Source organism: Aristolochia californica, unplaced genomic scaffold, assembly GCF_029961685.1.
Source record: "Aristolochia californica isolate CCGP_79_NKW_82.1479 unplaced genomic scaffold, dmAriCali1.0.hap1 SCAF_12, whole genome shotgun sequence".
NCBI lineage: Eukaryota > Viridiplantae > Streptophyta > Magnoliopsida > Piperales > Aristolochiaceae > Aristolochia > Aristolochia californica.
Genome location: NW_027181793.1, coordinates 23,550,847 through 23,571,413, shown reverse-complemented (window position 1 = coordinate 23,571,413; position 20,567 = coordinate 23,550,847). Strand labels below are relative to the sequence as shown.

The window sequence follows — 20,567 nt, the reverse complement described above, 5'->3', positions numbered from 1 at the left end:
ACTCAATCAAGAGTCAACACATTTTTATGTATTTTAAATAGATAAAAAAATAAATGGGTATGCAAAATGTCTTTAAGAATTTTTAAACCTAAGCAATGTCATAAAATCTATTTAATATGATTCAAAATAGTCATAAATCTCACGACTACGTTAAAATGGAAAACATTAGCATTTTTTGTTTTTCACATTTCATCGTCGCAGTCTAGTTTAGACAGGCATTGTCCAAAACTACCGGTAGCATACTCCGGCAAACAGATCCACACCACTAAAGACCCATCACCGCCGGAGGCGTCGCCGTCCGGCAACAAAACGCAGATCTGCGGCGTCGGCGTCAAGTCAATGGGTCCCGCATAAAGCGGCCGGCCCCACCCGAAATCCGACGATTCGTACATCGAAAACCGGGTCCACTGGGTGATGCTCAGCTTCCCCGCGAATTCCAGCCTCGTCGGCCTGTGCGTCTCAAGATAATCCACCGTCGATCGCATGTACTCCTCCGAGACCGCCACACGTGCCTCTCGAACCCGTCCCGCCGCGGCGGAGAGGGTCCCTTCGGCCAGCCTGGCCGCCGTGCTAGTGGCGCAGGCCACGCACAAGGCGTTGCCGTAGAACCCTTCCTTCAGCGGCGGGGCCCCCAGCTTCGGCCGGGCGTTGACGGAGAAGGATAACCGGAGCTCGTAATCCAACGGACGGATCCCGATCGCTTTCACCCAGGATCTCCACACGTGGGCCGCCACGGCGTCGAAGCCAGTGCGAGCGTCCTCGTCGGCTGATTGAGCCAACCACTTGAGCCGCGCCTGGAACTCCCTGCTGACGGAGTAACACTTCTGGACCAGCTTGGCTTGGCTCAGGATCAAGCCGAGACTGGAGCCTTCCTCCATTCTGGCGAACTCCTTGTGGGGAAATTTAACTGTTGGTGGGACCCGTGGCCGGAAAAATTCCCGATCCCAGCACGGCGATGGACTTATCTTAGACGCGGGACCTACCTTAGCAAGTGTGGCCCAGGCGGCGACGAATTGCATGGCTCCCAGGCCGTCGCAGACGCAGTGACAGAGCCGCAAGCCGAGGCTGAAGCCGCCGCAACTGAAGGTCGTTAGCTGAGCGATGACGAGAGGCATGTTGACCACCTGGTCTGCCCCTTCGACTGGAAACCGGTAAATTAAAGGAGCCCACGCAGGGTTCGGAACTCTCAAGTCACCAAGATCGGCGAGCTTGAGACTGGACCGAGCTTCCACCATTAAGGCACCTTGATCGGGCCCGAAGAAGACTTCCAGTTTTCCTTCAATGGTCTCCCTCAGCCTGCCGGAAAGCGGGTAGTAAGGGACCAAGACGTTGGCCAGAGCGCGTCGGAAAACTTTTGCAATGGGTTCTCTTTGGTTGTTTTCGCTGTAAAAATACACAGTAGGCGTGAAGACGCGAGAGCCGACCATGTCGTCGAGGTTGGAGAGGTAGAGGGAATCGCCGTAGGCGGCAGGAACAGGACCCGCGGGAGTGACTTGGTAGATCGCATCTACGGTTATGAGAATATCCAAGCGAGGAAAGTGGAGGTCACGAACCCAAGCGGCCATTTAGTTGATCGGAGCTGAGTATTCGGAAGAGAATTCATGAAGTCGCTCGACTTTTTGTAAGGGAAGGCGAATCGCGAATTGCGTTTGCGACATGGAAAGATTCAGGTTAGAAGCAGTTCTGTTTTATGCTTTCTTTGGTTACTAGGTTAGAAGCAGTTGATGCATGATCGACGACGATACAAGAAGATACCTCTAAATTGGAGCATCTCAAACTTACCGTGGTGGATTTTTAATTCTCGGTGAATTTCTGCATGAATAGATTTACGGGGTCTCGTAAGGAGCCATGCAAGACGCGGGTCCCGAGAAAATAGCCATGTCATTCACAAAATGGTCTCCCAAGCAGGGTAGGCACAGGGTTCGATTTTTAATAGTCTGACCCCATCCTCCGGGGATTCGTTTTTAGATTTCACATCGGAGAAAATTCCAATGGGTTTCGGGTTATAGACCCGTTTGTGACGGGAGACGAGTGAATCTGATTCGGGTTGACCGTTGGTTGACTCTAGTATTGTTTTTTAAATTTAACTAATCTAATAATTCACTATTAAGCTCGGGATCTAAAGCTTCAAGCCAAAACTCTATACCTCAAACACTCACAAAAAAGAGAACAACGTAAAATTAGAGTTTAAGTGTAGTAGCCAAATATCTAAACTCAGTCACTTTTATAAGAGATCATTATAAACCCCCATACAATTAGAGTTCTGGTAATGATCGATCATCCAGAATTGTGCAGTCTAAAAATATAAAATATGATCGACCAACCATAGTCGATTAATCAAAGACATGTCCATTTCATGCTATAACACACGATCAATCATCCCACTTGATTAATCGATCATATCTGGCCAGACAAACAAATTTCTCATGGAATGATCGATCATCCCACTTGATTGATCAATAGTAAAAACCTTGTCAACTGGGGACTTAAAAACATGACCGGTCATAGGAAAATACACTAATTGATCATACTTGTATTGCACAACCAAAGAGAATCTCGATGGATCAATCATCACCAGTGGTTGATGAATCATCCTAAACTGTGCAGGCAGGAAATATAAAGTATGATCGATTAACCATAGTCGATTGATCAAAGACATGGCCGTTTCATGCTATAATGCATGATCAATCATCCCACTCGATTGATCGATCATATCCGCCCAAACAAATAAATTTCTCATAGAATGATCAATCATCCCACTTGATTGATCGATCAGTCAGAACCTTGCTAATAAGGGACTTAAAACATGATCGATCATAGGAAAATACAATAATTGATCATACTTGTATTACACAACCAAAGGGAGTCTCGATTGATCGATCAACTTAACTTTTTTGGAGCAACGATAACATATTAATCAATCAACCCATTGATCAATAAGTCACTATTTGATAAAAAAAAAGTAGCCGTTATGATAATCACTTTTAAGTGATCAATTAATCAAAGTATTGATTTTTATAAATGGGCAAATAATGACTAATTTGAGTTGGAGAAACAATAAATACCCCCAACAAACCGTGAATAGAGAAGTGAATGAGCATTAATGGGCAAATCCTCAAGCATTTACTCTCTATCTTACAAATTTTCCTTAAAAGTGTTTTAGAGTGGAAAAGAGAGTCTCACACTTTGAAAAATCATTTCTCTTTCAATCAATCATTATATTCATATAGTCTAAGCTCCTTGATCATTTCACATCGTGCAATAAAAGAGGAGGAAACTTGCATCTTTCAAGGAGAAACATATATCCAAGTAAGGGTATAATTTTAACCTTTCTTTTATTTGTATTTGTGAGAAGTTCATCTAGAACCTATTTAATCTAGATAGAAAGGCCTAGTTCGAGTTAGAATCAACCAACAATCTCCGAGGGAGATTGGCTTTGTACAAATCGTGTTTTGAACTACATGTGGCCAAAGAGTGGCAAAATCTCTTTTATAATTTCAGCTATTGGAGCTTTTGAGAATGGTAGATTTTTTCTAAGCAAGGGTTCTTGGGTGCTGACTACTACTAGGGAAACATTGGTAACAAAAAATCTAGTTGTCCCTGTGGTATGTGCATGTTATATTAACCCTTAATTACTTGTATGTATGTGTTTTTAGTTATACTCACAACTCGCTTTTAATTTGATTATCTCAAATCATCCCCCTCTTGAGAGGCCACCTGGGCCAACAACTTGTGTCAAACCTGACGTGTAGAGTTTTATACCCATAATGACCTTTAAAAATATATGAATAATATATATTTTATGATACAATGATGTAATTTTATATGTTTTTTACCAGTATAAAATTATTGTAGGATTTTTATGAAATACAACAATAGTTATAGTGAACATAAATATGTGTCCTAACAAGACACCTAGGAAAACAGAAAATTACATTAAACTAAATATTCTAATTAATAAAAATTAATAAATACAATTAAACTTGAAAATTAAAGAAACCATATGATTATTATTTAAATATAATGTACCGATTTATTATATGAATATAATCTATCAATTTTTTTGAATTTACAGACCATCTCTAAGAAGATTTTATAATAGTTATGTCGATGCTAAAAAAGAAAGAACTTCATTTAGTGTTTTTTCTTATTTAATATTATCATTACTTCAAATTTTTATTTTTTGGAAATTGAAAATAAAATAAAATTACATAAAAATAAAATTTTATTATATAATAAGAAAAGTGAGGTTGGGTTCAAGTGTGAACCTAAGTAGAAAATTTAATCTATTTATAACATTAGCATATCTCATTTTTATTATTAATTTTAATAAAAATAAAATAAAATAATACCGATATGAATGCATTTCATAATATTTATGAAATTGACACCCTAGCCAGACTCGGTGGGATTGCTCGAGTCCAAGGAATCGCGGAAAACATAACTGGCGATTCGTCTCCCGAGCCGACTTGCTCCGAGTCGGAAAACCAATGGGGTTGGATATCGAATCTGAAGTCATCGGATAAGCCCAATCAATGGACAACTTCAAATGTCAATCATCGGTCTCGGGCCCACCACTGACAGAGTACAGAAACTTTCCCTCCGTGGTCGTATTCGTCTTCGTGTTGCGAGCTTCGGTTTAAGAAATTAAGATTTATCTTCTTATTTTTCTCCTCGTCTTCCATCATTATCTTTCGCTCCATGTCCATCTTTACAATCTTCCTGCTTCCTACAGTGGATTAGCTGCCAAAAACTAGGATGCCAGCAACAATTCTTTGCTCTTCTCCCCCTTCCGTCGCCAATTCGTGCAGGTAATACGGTTTCGGGAACCATTTTGTACATCAATTCTGAATATTCTTTTTCCCCCCCCCCTCACCTTTCTTTGTCTTTCTTCAGAGGCCTCTTCGATATCTCTCAAACACGGAGAACATGTCATCTTCCGGTGCAGATTTTTGGCCACAATTTGTCGACGAGAGAACCTGAATCTGTTAAAAGATGCGAAGGAATCAAGAGAAGAGATTTGGTGTTCTCAGGCCTCTCGACTGCTTTGCTTGTCTTTCCAGGCGCTCCTGGTGACTGAACTAACGCTCTCTCTGTGCATCTCTACTTTTAGCTTTGTGGCGTCTAAAATTTAGCTAGAGTGGATCTTAAAATCAAGTTAAAATTTGTCCTACGATTAGTTTGATATCTCATTAGCACCAATCTCCGCTTCTCTGGAGGTGCTCCCCACTGGAAAACCATCTCGCATTTTGCCGCGCTCAATGGAGTTCTGGGCGGGAACGAACTAGAAATGTACACTATTTATCAACTGTGCCGTTCAATGACAATCTGGCTGTCAGATTAGAATCCTCCATAATGTTGTGCTTTGTGGACCAACGCGGCACACAGTTTTGTTTGTAACTGAGGCTATTTTATTTCTTATACCTGATTAATGGTTGTTTTGGTAATTCGTAAGCAAAACATTTTGACACTTAGTTGTGGCATTTATCCCTTTTCTTGTGCGAAATGTTTGTAGCATCGCTAGCTTCTCCTGGGCAAGATGAAGATATAAAAATGGATTTAGTAGTCGACCAAATAAATGCATATTCTTTCCTATACCCAGTGGAAGTTCCGTCAAAGAAGTTTGTCTTCAAATGGTATGTGAATTATTGTGTTGAGCTTGTTGAATTTTTCTGCACGGGATCTCTTAAATGGTGGAACACTTTTATCTGGAAATAGTCAATAAAATCGTGATTCTTCATTATTGACGTAGGGCATGATGCTGAAAACTTTCCCAAAAGCATGTACTCGTGATAGCAGTTGATCATTATTGATCAATAAATTATTACTGTTTGTTATGGTGGTTACTTTTAGCACATTGTCGATTATTTGATAGATTGGTAAAAGTAATTTGTGTAAATAACTGGATTTATTCATCTTTGTCCTGTTCCCATCAAAGCTTCTGCCATTAAAATGTTTTCTGCACCTTCTCAGTTGTTATAAGATTAACATCTATGGTCACATATTTTTAATGCGCATTTAAATATAAACTTTCCTGCAAAGTGAACATTGCTTTTCTTTTGTACTAATTATTAGGAGCTGAGTGAATACTTTGAAATGAGGGGCTTCAAACATTACATGCACGGTACAATAACATGAAGTGGTGGAGAATGTGGTTGGGTGCCTGTAAACATCTAACTGCAAGCAAGTATTTTATTTTCTTTTAAACATCTGATCACATAAGGATGATGTTCTTTAACCTTCCAACATATCGAGTCTATATAGCTATTTTGATAACGAAACTAGAGACTTCCTTTATTGCTATTTCCTCAGTTACATGTAGGTTAACTGAGAATTTTGGCTGGGTCACATATACTTCTTCTCTGTAATGAACTTATATTTTATACTTACTTATTTTGAAAATTTGACATGCTTTCAAAAGAACTAGAACCCAGCTGTTGCTTTGTTTCATTGTTTAATGTTAATTTCTCCTTTTGTTTCTCTTGGGGATCATCTACTCGATGCACCGGCAACTCTTTTGTGGCATGAATGATATTTACGCCTATAACTTGAACTAATGTTCTCTTCTTTCTTCAGCTTCTTTTTTCTCATTCGTTATTTCATTCATGAAGACTGATCAATCTCATCAAATTTTGAAGGGTTGAATCCAGAAAACCTGAACGTTATTCCTCTGCTGCACCTCTGTCTCGTAATTTTTGTCCCCTCTATTCTACCCCTTTTTCTAACTTTGCAATTGCATCTGACCTACAATTCCTGAAATTAGTCCTTATGGTGTGGGTTAGAAATTGATCCTAGCAAATGCTTTAATGCAGCTGACGCACGGCAGCGCATAGTGTCTGAGCGTGTTGATGTGATTGATAATGTCATCATCTCTGTTTCGGTAAATTTGAATTATAAATCGGAATCATACTTCTTGTCTTTGATCTTAGCATTTATCCTGGCTTTCTTTTTTAACTATTAGTTTCTTTGCTGCAGATTGGCCCTCCCAATTCGCAGTTTTTAGTATCAAAGGACAAAAGTACCTGGAGTCCTAAAAATGTTGCAGATTCTGTTTTGTCTGACAAGTCCTCTCTGGTATTATCCTCACATGATATCTTCAATTTCGTTTTGAACAAACAGATCAGATTGAATAGGGGAAGTGTATAGGAAGCAGGGATAATTAATAAAAGAGTACAAAATAGAGATAACTATCAAAGTGCAAAATATGGATATCAGTGATAACTGGCATGGATTGGAAAAATATGCTGCTTGTTGACGTACTGGACCAAACCTGTGGAGGCATGACTGAAATGGTCAATCCATTTTGGTCTAATTTAGTGTAGACTAACTGTTGATATTTGGCCTAGCATCTCTTGCAAGATGTCTCCACACATTTTTATCTGGCATCTAGCTATATGTTATAAGAATTGTTCTTTTAGAGTGATCTTATGTCTGAGGGTACTTGTGCAGCGGGTTAGCACCAGTCAACGAATGGCTGAGAGTTCTGTACTTGATACACATTCTACCGAAGTAAGCTGTCCTCCTATACCCATGCTTTCCTGGTTGTTTCCTCTATGCAAGACTCTGTATACTGCCATAATATCAAGCAGTAGATCTGAAGATAATTACAGAAGACCTTCATACTTGTCTCAGGTTGACGGGGAGTCTTACTGGTACTATGAGTATCTTCTTAGAAAATCACCTACAAAATTGGTGAGTGTTGTTATCCCTCAAATATTTGGTAGTCGCTTGGTATGCTCCCAAGGATAGTTGGCACAAGGATGTGGGGAGCATGTAGATAATTAATTTATATCCTGAAATCTGGTTTGTCATGTAACCCAAGAGATTATAACAGTATTTTGTCAATTTCCCCCATTGCTGGTTGTCTTTCCATACTATCAGGTTCAGGATTCAAGCATTTTTCGACATTATGTGGCTTCAACTGCTGAGAGAGATGGTGAGTCCTGTTGTTATATCATTTGTTTTAGTTAATTATATCTTTCTATCAATGTAAAATTTTTTGGTTTGAACATGGACAAACTAAAGATCATTTTGTTTTCGTTGCAAAAGATCTATTTTCTTATTAAGTTTAAAATAAAAACAGGCAGGGCTATGTGGATGATAATATTAGTTGTCTTAGGCATGTTGCAAGAACGATTGATGTGGCATGGGACAAGTTTTCGCAAATGTGACAATTTTCCATGTTTCTCACTGATCCTTATTATTATAGTACACTGTAAATACGACGACATCCTGATTCTGTTCACTGCTATTAGAGGCCTGATCATTTTCATAATTATTGTAGAATTAACAATAGTTAAAGCTGATTACTTCATGCTGTAAACCTTTGTTTGATTCTTTGTGATTTTTTGACTTGTGCTTGTAGGATACTTGTACTCATTGAGTGCTTCTACTCTTAACAAGCAGTGGGACTTTGTAAGTTTCTGCTTTTCAGTTCCAACTTTATTTTTCTTTGCAATGCGTTTTTCAGTGCTCGTAAACTATATTTTGCCCGTCTTTAGTCTTCTAAATTCTGACATGATGGTCTAATGCATATCTTTGACATTTTTATGATAAATGTGCTTAAAGATTTTAATAAAGAACTCTTGCGTGTCTATGAAATGAAAATCTCCTGTACCAATGAACGGCTATTGGTTTATATCTTACAAACTGAAAGAAACTAGATGATCATTTGGCTAGCAACTCTTTGAGTTCTTTAACGTGAAATGAAAGGCTTTTCCGGTGGTTGCAGATGGGTCCTTTCTTACAGAAAACAGTGGCTTCATTTCGCCTTCTTCCCCCTACCGACGACTATGTGCCGCCGTATAAGGATCCATGGAGATTTTGGTAGTGATGCATGGAGTAGAATATTAATTTTCTTTTGTTCTGGAAAAAAAAAAAAGTCTTGGAAATTGATTAAGCTGTATCATATATTCTCAGCACAGCAATTTTGATGTATGAGAGCAGATTAAGCTGAAGGTTGCCAATTGAAATAGTATGGCAGTTGCCTTCTAAGCATGTAACTGTAATTTTTTGAGGTTAGTTTAGAGAAAGTAGATTTTACCTTGATTTGGGAAGTTCATTGGTTTCATTGACAGTTTGGGGATAATAAATACAATAATGATATGCAAAAATATAAGAAAATTGTCAGAAGTGGGATTTGAACCCACGCCCTCTCTCGAAGACCAGAACTTGAGTCTGGCGCCTTAGACCACTCGGCCATCCTGACGTGACTTGGTAAATTGAATAACTAGCCTTTATTATTTCATGACGGAAGAAGCTCTCTGCATCTTCCAGATTTTTACAAGCCGCATGATCCTTTCAGATTTTTTTTACGTGACAAGATTTTCTTACTGTTTTAGCAAATCTAAGACTCCTCCATGGTGATAGAAATGGGATCCCTCCTCACTCCTCTCTCCTCCCTCCCACTCTTGTTGAAATAAAGAGCCATACATAACAAGGTGAATAGGCATCTGCTAATATGGTAAATTTACATTTTCTGTCTATTTACAGGAGAAATTGATGAACAAACTTATTACCATTCTCTGCATATAAATATTAAATTCTGACAATAATATTTACATTTACAAACATGTAAATTTACAATTTACTTGCAATTTGCACCGCAGTAGGGAGGATGTACATGGGCAGATTTAACAGAGCTTCTGAAAGCCTCTTTGATGCTTTTTGAATCATCATGTCGTTAAACCAAGTTCCTTCAAGTCATGATTAAACTTACAAACAGTTCATTCCTGGGATGTAGCGGAATACTCAAATAATATACGCTTGGCGTCTTTTGAAGGAATTTGAACAAGGACCCGTAAGCGGCTTGTAAGCTGGTAAAGAAGCGTCCACTGCACTGCCATCTCTGAATCCTTCATCTGTCTAACTACCGAAGCCTGCAAGGTTAAATACAACTCCTCAGTAGATAGCTCATGTTAAACAATATATAACCAACTACTTCATACCCAAAACAGAAAGTGAAGGAAATAATTGACTAGTACAAATTGAGATCAAGGATGATGCAGGTACCCCTGATATCTGTATCATTAGCTTAAAACTAAGATACAGTAACCATAACACACCTCCATTCCTACTGCTACTTACCTACTAATTATAAATAGATAATGATAGGCAAGACATGACCATCTACTGCTGTCCTGTTCTAACTCTACATTACTATAGAAACACAACTAAAATTGTAATAATACCCTCAATACATGAGAATATTTCTTAACACGTTAAGATAGAGCATATACGTCAAATAGACCCAACTGGCTACAAAATACACTTAATTCTTTCTTGTTGAGAGCCTTGGTGAAAAAATATGTAAGTTGTCGGCAAATCGTACATATGAAGTTGTAATCTTTACACTTATGGCAACATCTATCTTTATTAAACAGTACAATATTCCATAAGAGTCTCTGCATGGTTAACACCCACTAGCAAGACGTAACATACTTCATCTAAAATAGCACAGTTCCAATCTTCAAGCGATCTCAATGGTAAGAAAATATTGGAAGTGTCTCAAAAAAGAATATGGTCCTCAGATGTGCCTTAATGTCCTTAATGCCCCACATGTTACTACCAAGAATGACTATATCATCAATAGACACAACCAACACAGATTCTCTACCTTTCTTGATGATAAAAAATTCAACGCTCTGAATGTGTACACCCTAAAGATACTCCCTCACTGAATTTGCAAAATCAAGCCTCAAGCTCTGTTTTAATCCATATATGCCTTCTATAGCTCGTACAATTTACCAATATCCAACCTTGGGGATGCTTTATTCATAACAGCATAAATCAAAATACACAATTAATTGAACAACAGATGCGAAAGTCTCCAAATGACCAACACCATATGTTTACATATAACCTTTAGCCACTCACTTGGCCATGTAATGCTCAACAGTACCATCAAATGAAATTTAATCGTGAAGACCTAGCAACATCCCACTGCTTCAGCACAATTAGGAGGATCAAATAGGACCCACATTTGTCTGCTCTACAGGGCACGCATCTCTTCCATTGCATGTTTCTACTTTGGACACACTAAGGCTTCTTAACAGAATTTAGGAAAAGAAATGCTAGACGAGGAAGACACCAATGTGTAATATGTAGAAGACCTCAAAGGAAATAAACTTGGAGTTAGGATGTCAAGGTGAAGACCTTACATTTGTTTGTTGAGGAAAAATAAAAAGAAAAAGATTGGAGGGCCCACTAGAAGATGGATCTCCATCCAAACCCAATGACGCTGGTGCAACTACACCTAATGGGTCTTCTGTCACAATTCTCTTCTTCTGTTGCCCACTTCTGAGATTGTGGCAAATTGGCAACTGAAATGGTCAGGGAGACAAGTGGATGCATAGACTCAAAAAGAATGCGATGTCATGGACTATAGCCACCCCCATTGTACTTGACATTTACCAGTCTAGTCACCTCCTCACCCTCCGGTGGCTAGTGGGGAATTAGAATTTAAGGCAGAGAGACATCTGTCTTAACTGAAACTGATAAGTTCCACCAAAAACTAGAAAAACTGCAAAAAAAAAGTCAAATTCTGAGCCATACAGTCTGTTTGGGTGTACTTAGGATTAGAGATGTGTAGAACAAATATTAACTAAAATGGGCCACAGCGGTATCATTTGTGCTTTAAAATAGCACTTTACACCACCAACCTATGGATTGTGGCACAAAAGTAGGAGAATGAGAACCTTTAAAGCCAATGCAGACCAAAAGTTTGGAGTATTAACACTGTATGAGGTCTGCACAAGATATATGAATGAAGAAGAAATGAAGAAGCTTGAAAGGAACTTACTAGAATCACTTAATCTACTCATATGGCAAGTAAAAGTTGAGTTTATTTGAGTTTTAGAGGATTGGATTACAAAAAGAAGAAGAGAATAAAAGTGAGCAGACACGATCCTTCTCCTTTATATCATTAACTTAAAAAATAGGATGCAATGACCATAATGTCCCTTAAGATACAATGACTACATTGCACCTCTATACTTACAACTACTTAATCTACTAATTATGAAACATGTGTCACATATCCAACATCTGCTATCCTTGTTTGCTAGTGTTCTTGTTGTTATTACCATTATAATAGTTATTATAGTTAATGCTATTGTTCCACATGCATACTGCATAAGCTCCCCAAGGAGTGAATTCTGTAAGTTTAGGCGCCGTCACCTTGCATTAAATCTCAGGAAGATCACAGTTGTCAAATCATCCAATCTGCCACCTGCCTCTGACATCTGATTTCTTTGAGCCAGAGAATCCCCCACCCAACTCCCATTCACAATCCTCACCCCAAACAGTCAACAGTTGAGTGCATTTTTATTTCATCAAATAATAAGTCAGTTTCCTCTTCCTTCTTTTTCGTTTTTTGCTTGTGGGAAATTTATATTACAGGTTTAGGTCCAGGTTGTAGTCTTACGTTTAAGGTTTATTATTTGAAGTTAGCAGTGTATTGATATTCTTGGTTTGGATCTAGTTAAGGGTTCAACTAATCATAGAGGATGACAAAGGCCTCCCTGAGAAGCAGCTTTGGATTGAAATAAACGATAATATATCATAAAAGAGGAATCAACTGGAGCAAAAACAAAGGAGAAAGAAGATTCAGGCATTTCTATTTTTTATTTAAAAAGGAAGATGAAGGCAGTCCAAAATGATGAGATGGAGCAAATAATGTGTATGTGTTGTTAACTACCTGAAGTCGTTTCCCAAGCTGAACTTCAACCTCTGTGCCGAAAGAAATAGTATTTGCAATTAATTTGAGAGGATCCTCTGAGGCATCCAGGGAAGGCAAACTTGGGATCTGTGGTGCATACACCACCCTCCAACGAGCTTGTCCAAATTCTCCTTTTCCTTCTATTCTTGGCATCAATGTTTCGAGTGTCGCAGTAGCAAGTTTCTTGAAAGCAAGTTGACCATCACGTTCTAACAGTGATCCTGCCAATTGACTTTCAAAGACACGAGCAGCCTAGTAACAAATAACACTTTTTGAGATATAACTATTTCAGCTTTTTAATCAAGAAATGATGTAACCCTATTACTGAAGACACAAGACTCAATGACCAAATATAAACCATCTCCTTGATCAATCAAAAAGCAGGAAATCAGAACAAAATTACAACTAGCATAATCTGTTTAAGAGGTAATAATCCAACCTGTGTAATATGTATAGTTTTTCGACAGCTTCTTAATACTATTAACATAAACAAAACATTATGAAGAAGATGATGAACCAGGTGCCAAACTGATGGATCAATTACTGTAGATTATTTTGTTTCTTCTCAAACAAAGCCACAACGATGAGTACAATGGGGGGATGGGGTTTATAGCACTTAGAAAGTTGTTCACCCGGGAAAGGGGAAGTGAAAGTGCATTCCAAGGTGAAGTGAAAGGGCATTCCAAGGTGATCTGCTTTCTCTAGAGAATGTACATTTTTATGTTAGTGTGCCATATAGAAAGTGAAGTGCATATGCTTTTTGTGTTAGTGTAACATCATGGAAAGTGCATAAGAATTCATCAATAAAAATAAATTTTTGATGAAAAAAACTAGAAGAAAAGGGTGCATTTGTGCAAAATTACAGGATAGTTTTTTAATTAAAAACATAAATTTGAATTTTAAAGATAAACAAATAAAATTCACTGCTACGATATTTTATTCAAAATAATTAATGTAATAGAATTTTGTTAATAAAATTAAAAATAATTAGACAATTTAAAAAATATTTAAGTCAATTATTTCTATAATACTTATATTATTTAAGTAAATATTGAAGATTTATAACCAAACAATGATAAAAAATAATGAACTTTCCAAGTGATTAACTAACCAAACATAAATTAGTTTTGTAAAAATCCTGAACTAAATACATTTATTATATTACGTTTAAACTATTAAAAATACCTAACTTATGATTTTATATAGTATTTATATCATTTAAATAAATAATTACATTTTTCCAAATTTATATAATGAATGTTTTTGATTGTTGAATTTATTTTGCAGTTGATATTTAGAAAATAAACAATAATAGAAATCATTATTTTATTAGATAAAAAATACTTTTGGGAAGATAAAAATCAAATTTAAATTTTTTTTTTTTATGAAAAGTGTGAATTTTATTGCAAAAAGAGAAGATTACAAATTAGAGGGAGCCTCCCAATACAAGGGATTGAAGGGAGGTACCCAGTTTGGCCTGCTCGTCAGCAAAGTGGTTTGCTGTCAGGGGGACATGGGCCATATTTAAAGTTAGTTATAATTAAAAAAGGATGGAGAAAGCTGGATGAGAATTAGGATGGGACTGCCCCCCATCCTCATTCTCGTTGGCACTGCCCTTCAAGTCATATTCGACTCTATTTTTTTTTTTTTTTTTTTTTTTGAAATTGTCATTGACAGCTACACTGAACGACGGTGATAGTAAGGATGAAATGTGAAATTCAACCTCTCCTAGTGGAACATCACATGCTATAATTTAATGAAAAAATGAAGTCAAACTCCATTCCATCATTCTGCGTGGACTAATGCATTTTTTGTTGCCTATGGATCACGTTGCACTCCAACTTTCCAAGTGCACTAATAGGCCTTGAGTTAGTGTCAGCTTAAAGTCGTGCATTATAGAATTCCATGTCAATCCAACTAATAGCCAACTTTAGAGAAGATGGATGAATATACTTCTGAGTCCACCTAGGCATAGCAATGACTCAGCAGGACAGGAACACAATTAAGCAGGTATCAAAACTCCCAACTACTTAAACAAACGCCAAGGTTCACAAGGTAAAGAGATAATTGCAACTGAGAAAGAGAATTCTACCTCACCGCTTGTCCATGTGGTCTCCTAGATGGATGACATGGACCATGCTGGTTCCATATGAAGCAGATCTTAGCAAAAAAATATGCATGGTATGAACCATTCAGTGCATCTAAGATTTTCAGAGGCCACATCAACCATATGGTAAGCTTAGAATAGAAGCTATTATCCAAAACAATCCTTCAATTTATAACCAAATTTTCATTTTTTTTAAAGAAAATATGTGATTTTAATTAAAGGCCTGAAGGCAGAGGAACAACAATCAAGGGGGGACCCCTTACAAAGCCCAAACTTGATCCAAAAAAGTGACAGCAAAATGAGCATTTTTTTTAAAGATTCTGAATGATCCAAAATGAATGCCAAAAGATTGACTAATGCAGATTTTTTTTTTTTTTTTTTACCTCAATAGATGAAAGTACATCCTGTTCCACAGAGCGTGTAGAGATGACCACCAAATTGTCCTGCCAGTTACTAGCTCGACTTTGTATCCTGAACTGCCATTCAGAGCCTACTAAAGCTAAATCCAATGTTGGATTTAGCCCTGCTTCAGGATCAAATTTTGCTACATTTAAGTGATCTCGTTTAAGCCTCACCTACATTTGCACAGGTTAAATCTAATGATTTTCCATTTCAAACTGATAAATGATCAAAATTAGAACAAAGCCACCAGCTTTTCCAAAGTGAAAATCAAATAGTTTGACACACCTGGGTCGCCACTAAATTTATGTCTCCATTTTCAAATGTTAGAATTCCTTTAGGTCTGATCCTTTTGGGATGTGCAATGCCATTAAGCTCAAGTTCGCCACTAACAGCAAAGTTAAGGATTAAGGGATATACTATCCTTAATTCTGGTCCAAGAAGAAGCTTTAGGTCAGTGAGTCGAACATCAACACTGGGCTTAACATTTTCTAGCTCCTTTCTTGTATCAATTTCAGTATTCTCATCTACAAGCAACAAAAATGATGGTTAAAGGTATTTCTCACTAAATTGAAATGACAATTTTAATGCTGTGCATTGAAGACTACCTGAGGGTTGAGGAAATTTGGTACTAGATGAAGTGAGACCCAAACCAAGATATGGTGAGACCTGCTCAGAAGCAACCATCCGATTGTAGCCAACACTTGGAAGGATTGACCGGCTTGATGTTATTCTACGAGTCTCAGCTCCATTCCCCTTATCATGGGGCAGATATGCCTCTCCATGACTTAACTGTATCATACCAGAAACATTTGGTTGCATTATAGACCCAGCAATCTGTATTTGACTATCTACTTGGCCACTGTCAAAGCAGAAAAACTGTCAGAATAAAAAACAAAGGAACATTGCAACCCTGCAAAAGAAACAAACTATATTATCAAGTACTTACTGTGACAAATAGTGATGTTTATATTTTTAATTTGGTTAAATTATTGTCAACCTCTTTGAAGATTGATAGTTACTCTTATCCTTCTGATCTTCAAATTTCATTAATTTGACCTCCTAGCTCATAGGCCAAGATACATAAAAAATTAAAACAGGATTAAAAATGAATCAAAGGGTAAGGAAACATGCACAATAAGCTGTTAGAGATCCATTCCATCCAACTTTGTCAGCATGACTGCTTGCTAAATGGGGAACATGAGATAAAGAGACATCAAAGCTTCTCACGAAGTCGTGAATATCTTTAAGGGTGTGCCAAAATCGCTGAGGATTTAAAGAACCAGCTCGGGAAGTTTTTTCTATCTCAGATTCCCAACTTTTGTATTGTTACTGTTTCCCTAAATTTAAAATGGCATCACAGTGTTGGTCCTGATTTGGGAAAGAAAGAAGAAGGTTTCCAGAAGTTCTGTATTAGGCACGATGACATAAACGTTCTACTGTCTGTTATTTGTTATATTTTCAATTGATCATTCCATCAGTGTTAAACAGAATTTCTTTTTTTTGAAGAGAATTTCAACGGGTCTTTTCTGGCCTTTCATGTTATTTTTTCAGTTGGACTTAACCAGTAACCCATAAATCTGTTGTTTGCATAGATCTGATTTCTGGGTTGGTTTCTTGTCTCCAATTTAATTTGTGTCTCTTTTCATGGTTCGATGTGGTCAGAAACTAGTTCTCCAAGTGTTCTGACCAGCTTTTGATATTTTCCGACAGTTTTGGTTGATTTTTTTCTAGCAGCTGTTTAAGTCATTTACTATTGTGAATAATTAGAAACAAGGTCGAAGATGAGGAAATCAATTCCTTGATAATTTCATTTCCATAGATAATGGTTCTGGAAACCTAGTTTCAATAATCAATGTGTTTTCTCAGGTTATTTTGATTTCTAGGACTTCCCAGAAATGGACTTTACTAGGTTAGGTAAGGGAGAGGACATGTGATTGGAGAGAGCAGAGTATTGAATTCAATCTATGAGAGTGGGTGTTCTCCCTCTTCAATCTTATCCAACTCAAAAATTTTGACCAGCTTCTCAGACTTAGCAGTAACCATGGAGGCACGATGATCAACTACCCATTTCTTTAGGTGGTCTCTCAACGCTTTGAGCTTCTGAGGTAGTTGCCAACCGATATCACAATTGTTGTTGGCAGCATCATGTTGCTAAATTTTTGCTGATTCTTTTTGTTATGCAATAGTCCCACATGGATTAGTGAGTACAAAGATCTTGAGTTTATTAGTTGGGAAAGAGGTTTCCTAAGATGACTAGTCATTTTGGGATAGGCCTTGGACCCAATTTCACATGGTAACAGAGCAGGTACTCGTAAGTGGGCCTCCACCTAAATTATCTACATGTAAGAGCCCAGAGGGCCTACACGTGAGGGGGAGTGTTAAGGAATAGTCTCACATAGATTAGTGAGTACAAAGATCTTGAGTTTATTAGTTAGGAAAGAGGTTTCCTAAGATGACTAGTCATTTTGGGATAGGCCTTGGACTCAATTTCACACATTTCTTTTCAAATGTACCATGGGATCTTAGCAATAGGAACCTTCCAAGCGATACCTCTCAGCTTTGGTAAAGGAACGGACAAATTGTGAGCTATGATATACGAAAAGGAATGGGGCCAGCACCAACTATTGCCAGTTTTGGAGACCACATAACTCTCGGAAAATCAGCTCAAAGTGCATGTTGGTGGTAACCACCTCATTATTAAGCAGCTCACAAGTAAAACTGGAAAAGCAAAAGAGAAGAATAACAAACCTTAAAATGTTTTTTGCACGCACTTCCAAAACTTCACATTTCAAATCAATTCTATCACTGGAGAACTGTTCAGTCGTTTGAAGGGGTAGATTCCCTTTTAGTAACAGCTTTCCTTTTCTGCCTACTCTGCTTTCCAGTGAAGTAATTGATAACCTATTAGATTTGACATGAACTGTACCTCCAATATTTGTAAGAGGCCTTCGGAGAACTGGGGAAGATACAGATGCCCTGTGAAATGATGCAGATCCATTCAGCAAAGGTTTTTCCACTGTCCCTCTAACCTGTTTGGAAGGCATGAAGGAAAGCCAAATTTTGCCGTCATAAAACATAGTAAATCACAGAGAAAACACAAATCCATACCCTACGAAAGCAAATCTGAAACAGGTACTTCAGTCAACTTGGTTTACCTCAAGAAAAATGTCAGCATTGCCTTGAAGCCAGTCCGCATAGGGGCACAAAGCTGTTAACAACATCATCCCACCATCTTTAACATCTGCATCAATCCTTACTTCTCCTGAATCTAACACATTCCAGTTTAAGCCTTTGAGGCCAGCTGCTAATTGGACATCCCATCCTTCCTCATTTCTTTCCTTTCCTACCTTATTTTCAATAAAACCATCAATGGATCCCTTTACTTTTGCCTGACTAGGGAACCATGTCCCTCTTCCAATCTCTCCACTTTCTTCCTCTATAGCATCACTTTGATTGCAAGTCACTGGTACACTTCCTTGAATGTGGACATGCCCACTTTGGATTATAGGCTCAATATTGGCACTGAAGAGAAAACGGCTGGTTGGGGTAACTGAAGCCACGACTTCAGCTCGTCCAAGGTCAATTCCCCCTATCACACCATCCAAGAGCCTCACTTGCACATCACATTCAGGCTTTGCAAGGCTTCCTCTTAGATCACCTTCCATGTGCAAAATACCTTTTATAGGGGCCAATAGTTGGCGCAAGGAATGCACAATGTCAGAAGTAGATGATTCAATAATCTGAACCAGGGCAGGGACAAGACCAACAGGGAAATTCAGAACTGCAAAATGGAGATTGTTCTTAGGCCCCAATACAGTCCCATCTGCGTGGAGAGTAGCATTTTCTTTTTGGATGAAAAATTGATCAAGACGAAGACCATTGTTATTGCTGAATGCTCCTTCAGCTTCAACACGCTGGGTTCTGTAAGATCCCCACTCCCAATCCTCACCATGAAAAATAAATTCCGCCTGTAGAAAAAAATGATTAAGTATTTGTGGTCATAACAAGCAACAGCATACAAAACCTCTAATTTTTCATAAATGCAGAAACTCCAGGCCAATTTTTTTTAAAAAGGTATTGTCTTGATAGTGTCTCAAAAACTCAAAAGAGAAAAAAAGGTACCATTAACCAAACTAAATTTCAATAAAATTAATATAATAGACCTAACTAGATGCATGGGATACTTCCAATGAAGTGAAAGAAATGGACTGAGAAATGCGAGCTCCTGAAATTCAAGTAAAATGACTTGGTTAGATAAAATCAATTTTAGATCATGTTCTGTAGGAAATGAGGTTTGATTATAAGTGGAAATTCTGGATCAAAGTTGTTTATCATCAGCTTCATTTTCAGTTCTTACAAATGTAGCTGCCTAAGGGTTTTTAGCAGCTCAAGGGGTGTTAGGTACGGTTACCATTTATCCCTTATTCTATTTAGCCTGCAGTCAGATGCACCACAGCTGAGTCTTTCGGTTGGCTGCAACCTCACTTTAGTACATGTCTGTTACAGTTTGTTGATGATACACTTGTTTTTGTAATGGCTCTTTGGACTAATTTTCAAACATCAAGGTCCTACTTTCACTATTCAGTTCCCAAATTGCTGAGGCGCTGGGTCATACTGTTTCTACTCTACCCATTTTGTATTTAACTTTTCCTGTGTTTCTTCATCATACAAATAAAAATCTTTAGACCCTTATGATAAAAAGGCTTGAATGGCGGATGTCTACTTGGAAAGGGAATTTTAAACCTAGCAGGATGGACCACTTTGATTAATACTACTTTGTCAGGCATTCTCATTGTTATCTTTCATCAATTCCTTGTCCAATAAGTCTCTTCTCGAATTTTTTTGAACAAGTAAGAGTCTCTCTCTCTCTTTTCTTTCTTTTTGGAGAAAGATGAGTTTTATTCCAAAGACAAAGGAAAGAGAACAAAACTAGGGCATGGGGGGTGTGGGGTTGTCTCTGTTACAATGCGAGATTGGAGAGAGAACTCCTGTTTAGTAAGAGAATGAGCTACATGATTAGCTGTCACAGAACATGACCCCAAGTACAAGGAAACATTTCAGAAATATCCATAGTTTCATGGAAAATAATCCAATGCTGTCAAGGGGATCCACTGACTTAGAACAACCAATAATGATGCTGGAGTTACCTTCAACACAAAGCTGACCTCTGTAGGAAGACCAAATAATGTCAAAACCAATGGAAGTTGAGTCAGGTATGCCAAGCGGTCAGCATAACTGGCCAGAATAGTACTGTGATGAGTCCTCAAAACTCCACCATATCAGGCAGAGCCAGGATATGAATCTCTTGCATTAGTGTAAGCGTCTTTTCTGAAATTGAGT

General features: G+C 37.9%; 3 protein-coding genes and 1 non-coding gene across 4 annotated transcripts in view; 1 reads left to right on the top strand and 3 right to left on the bottom strand.

Annotated features, from left to right (window-relative positions):
* Window positions 1-182: 182 nt before the first annotated feature.
* LOC137946742 (fatty alcohol:caffeoyl-CoA acyltransferase) lies at window positions 183-1,565 on the bottom strand. The gene has a single exon (XM_068793052.1). It carries the CDS (start codon window positions 1,563-1,565, stop codon window positions 183-185), a length of 1,383 nt encoding a protein of 460 aa, XP_068649153.1.
* Window positions 1,566-4,684: 3,119 nt separating this feature from the next.
* Window positions 4,685-9,091, top strand: LOC137946099 (psbP domain-containing protein 5, chloroplastic). The gene is made up of 11 exons (XM_068792281.1): window positions 4,685-4,811; window positions 4,897-5,072; window positions 5,516-5,636; window positions 6,639-6,688; window positions 6,813-6,880; window positions 6,976-7,074; window positions 7,450-7,509; window positions 7,633-7,692; window positions 7,882-7,936; window positions 8,366-8,415; window positions 8,732-9,091. Exons 1-11 carry the CDS (start codon window positions 4,759-4,761, stop codon window positions 8,828-8,830), a joined length of 891 nt encoding a protein of 296 aa, XP_068648382.1. The 5' UTR covers window positions 4,685-4,758; the 3' UTR covers window positions 8,831-9,091.
* A 33-nt stretch (window positions 9,092-9,124) lies between these two features.
* Window positions 9,125-9,208, bottom strand: TRNAL-CAA (transfer RNA leucine (anticodon CAA)). The gene has a single exon. It is a non-coding gene; the product is annotated as a tRNA-Leu (tRNA).
* A 290-nt stretch (window positions 9,209-9,498) lies between these two features.
* The window catches only part of LOC137945511 (protein TIC236, chloroplastic), a 71,695-nt gene continuing 60,626 nt past the window's right edge, over window positions 9,499-20,567 (bottom strand). The window contains exons 18-24 of the mRNA XM_068791436.1: window positions 18,383-19,195; window positions 17,976-18,256; window positions 15,833-16,086; window positions 15,513-15,751; window positions 15,209-15,400; window positions 12,698-12,970; window positions 9,499-9,878 (exon numbers count right to left, since the gene is read on the bottom strand). Coding sequence (XP_068647537.1) covers window positions 9,726-9,878; window positions 12,698-12,970; window positions 15,209-15,400; window positions 15,513-15,751; window positions 15,833-16,086; window positions 17,976-18,256; window positions 18,383-19,195 — 2,205 coding nt within the window. The 3' untranslated portion in view covers window positions 9,499-9,725. The remainder of the gene's footprint in view (window positions 9,879-12,697; window positions 12,971-15,208; window positions 15,401-15,512; window positions 15,752-15,832; window positions 16,087-17,975; window positions 18,257-18,382; window positions 19,196-20,567) is intronic.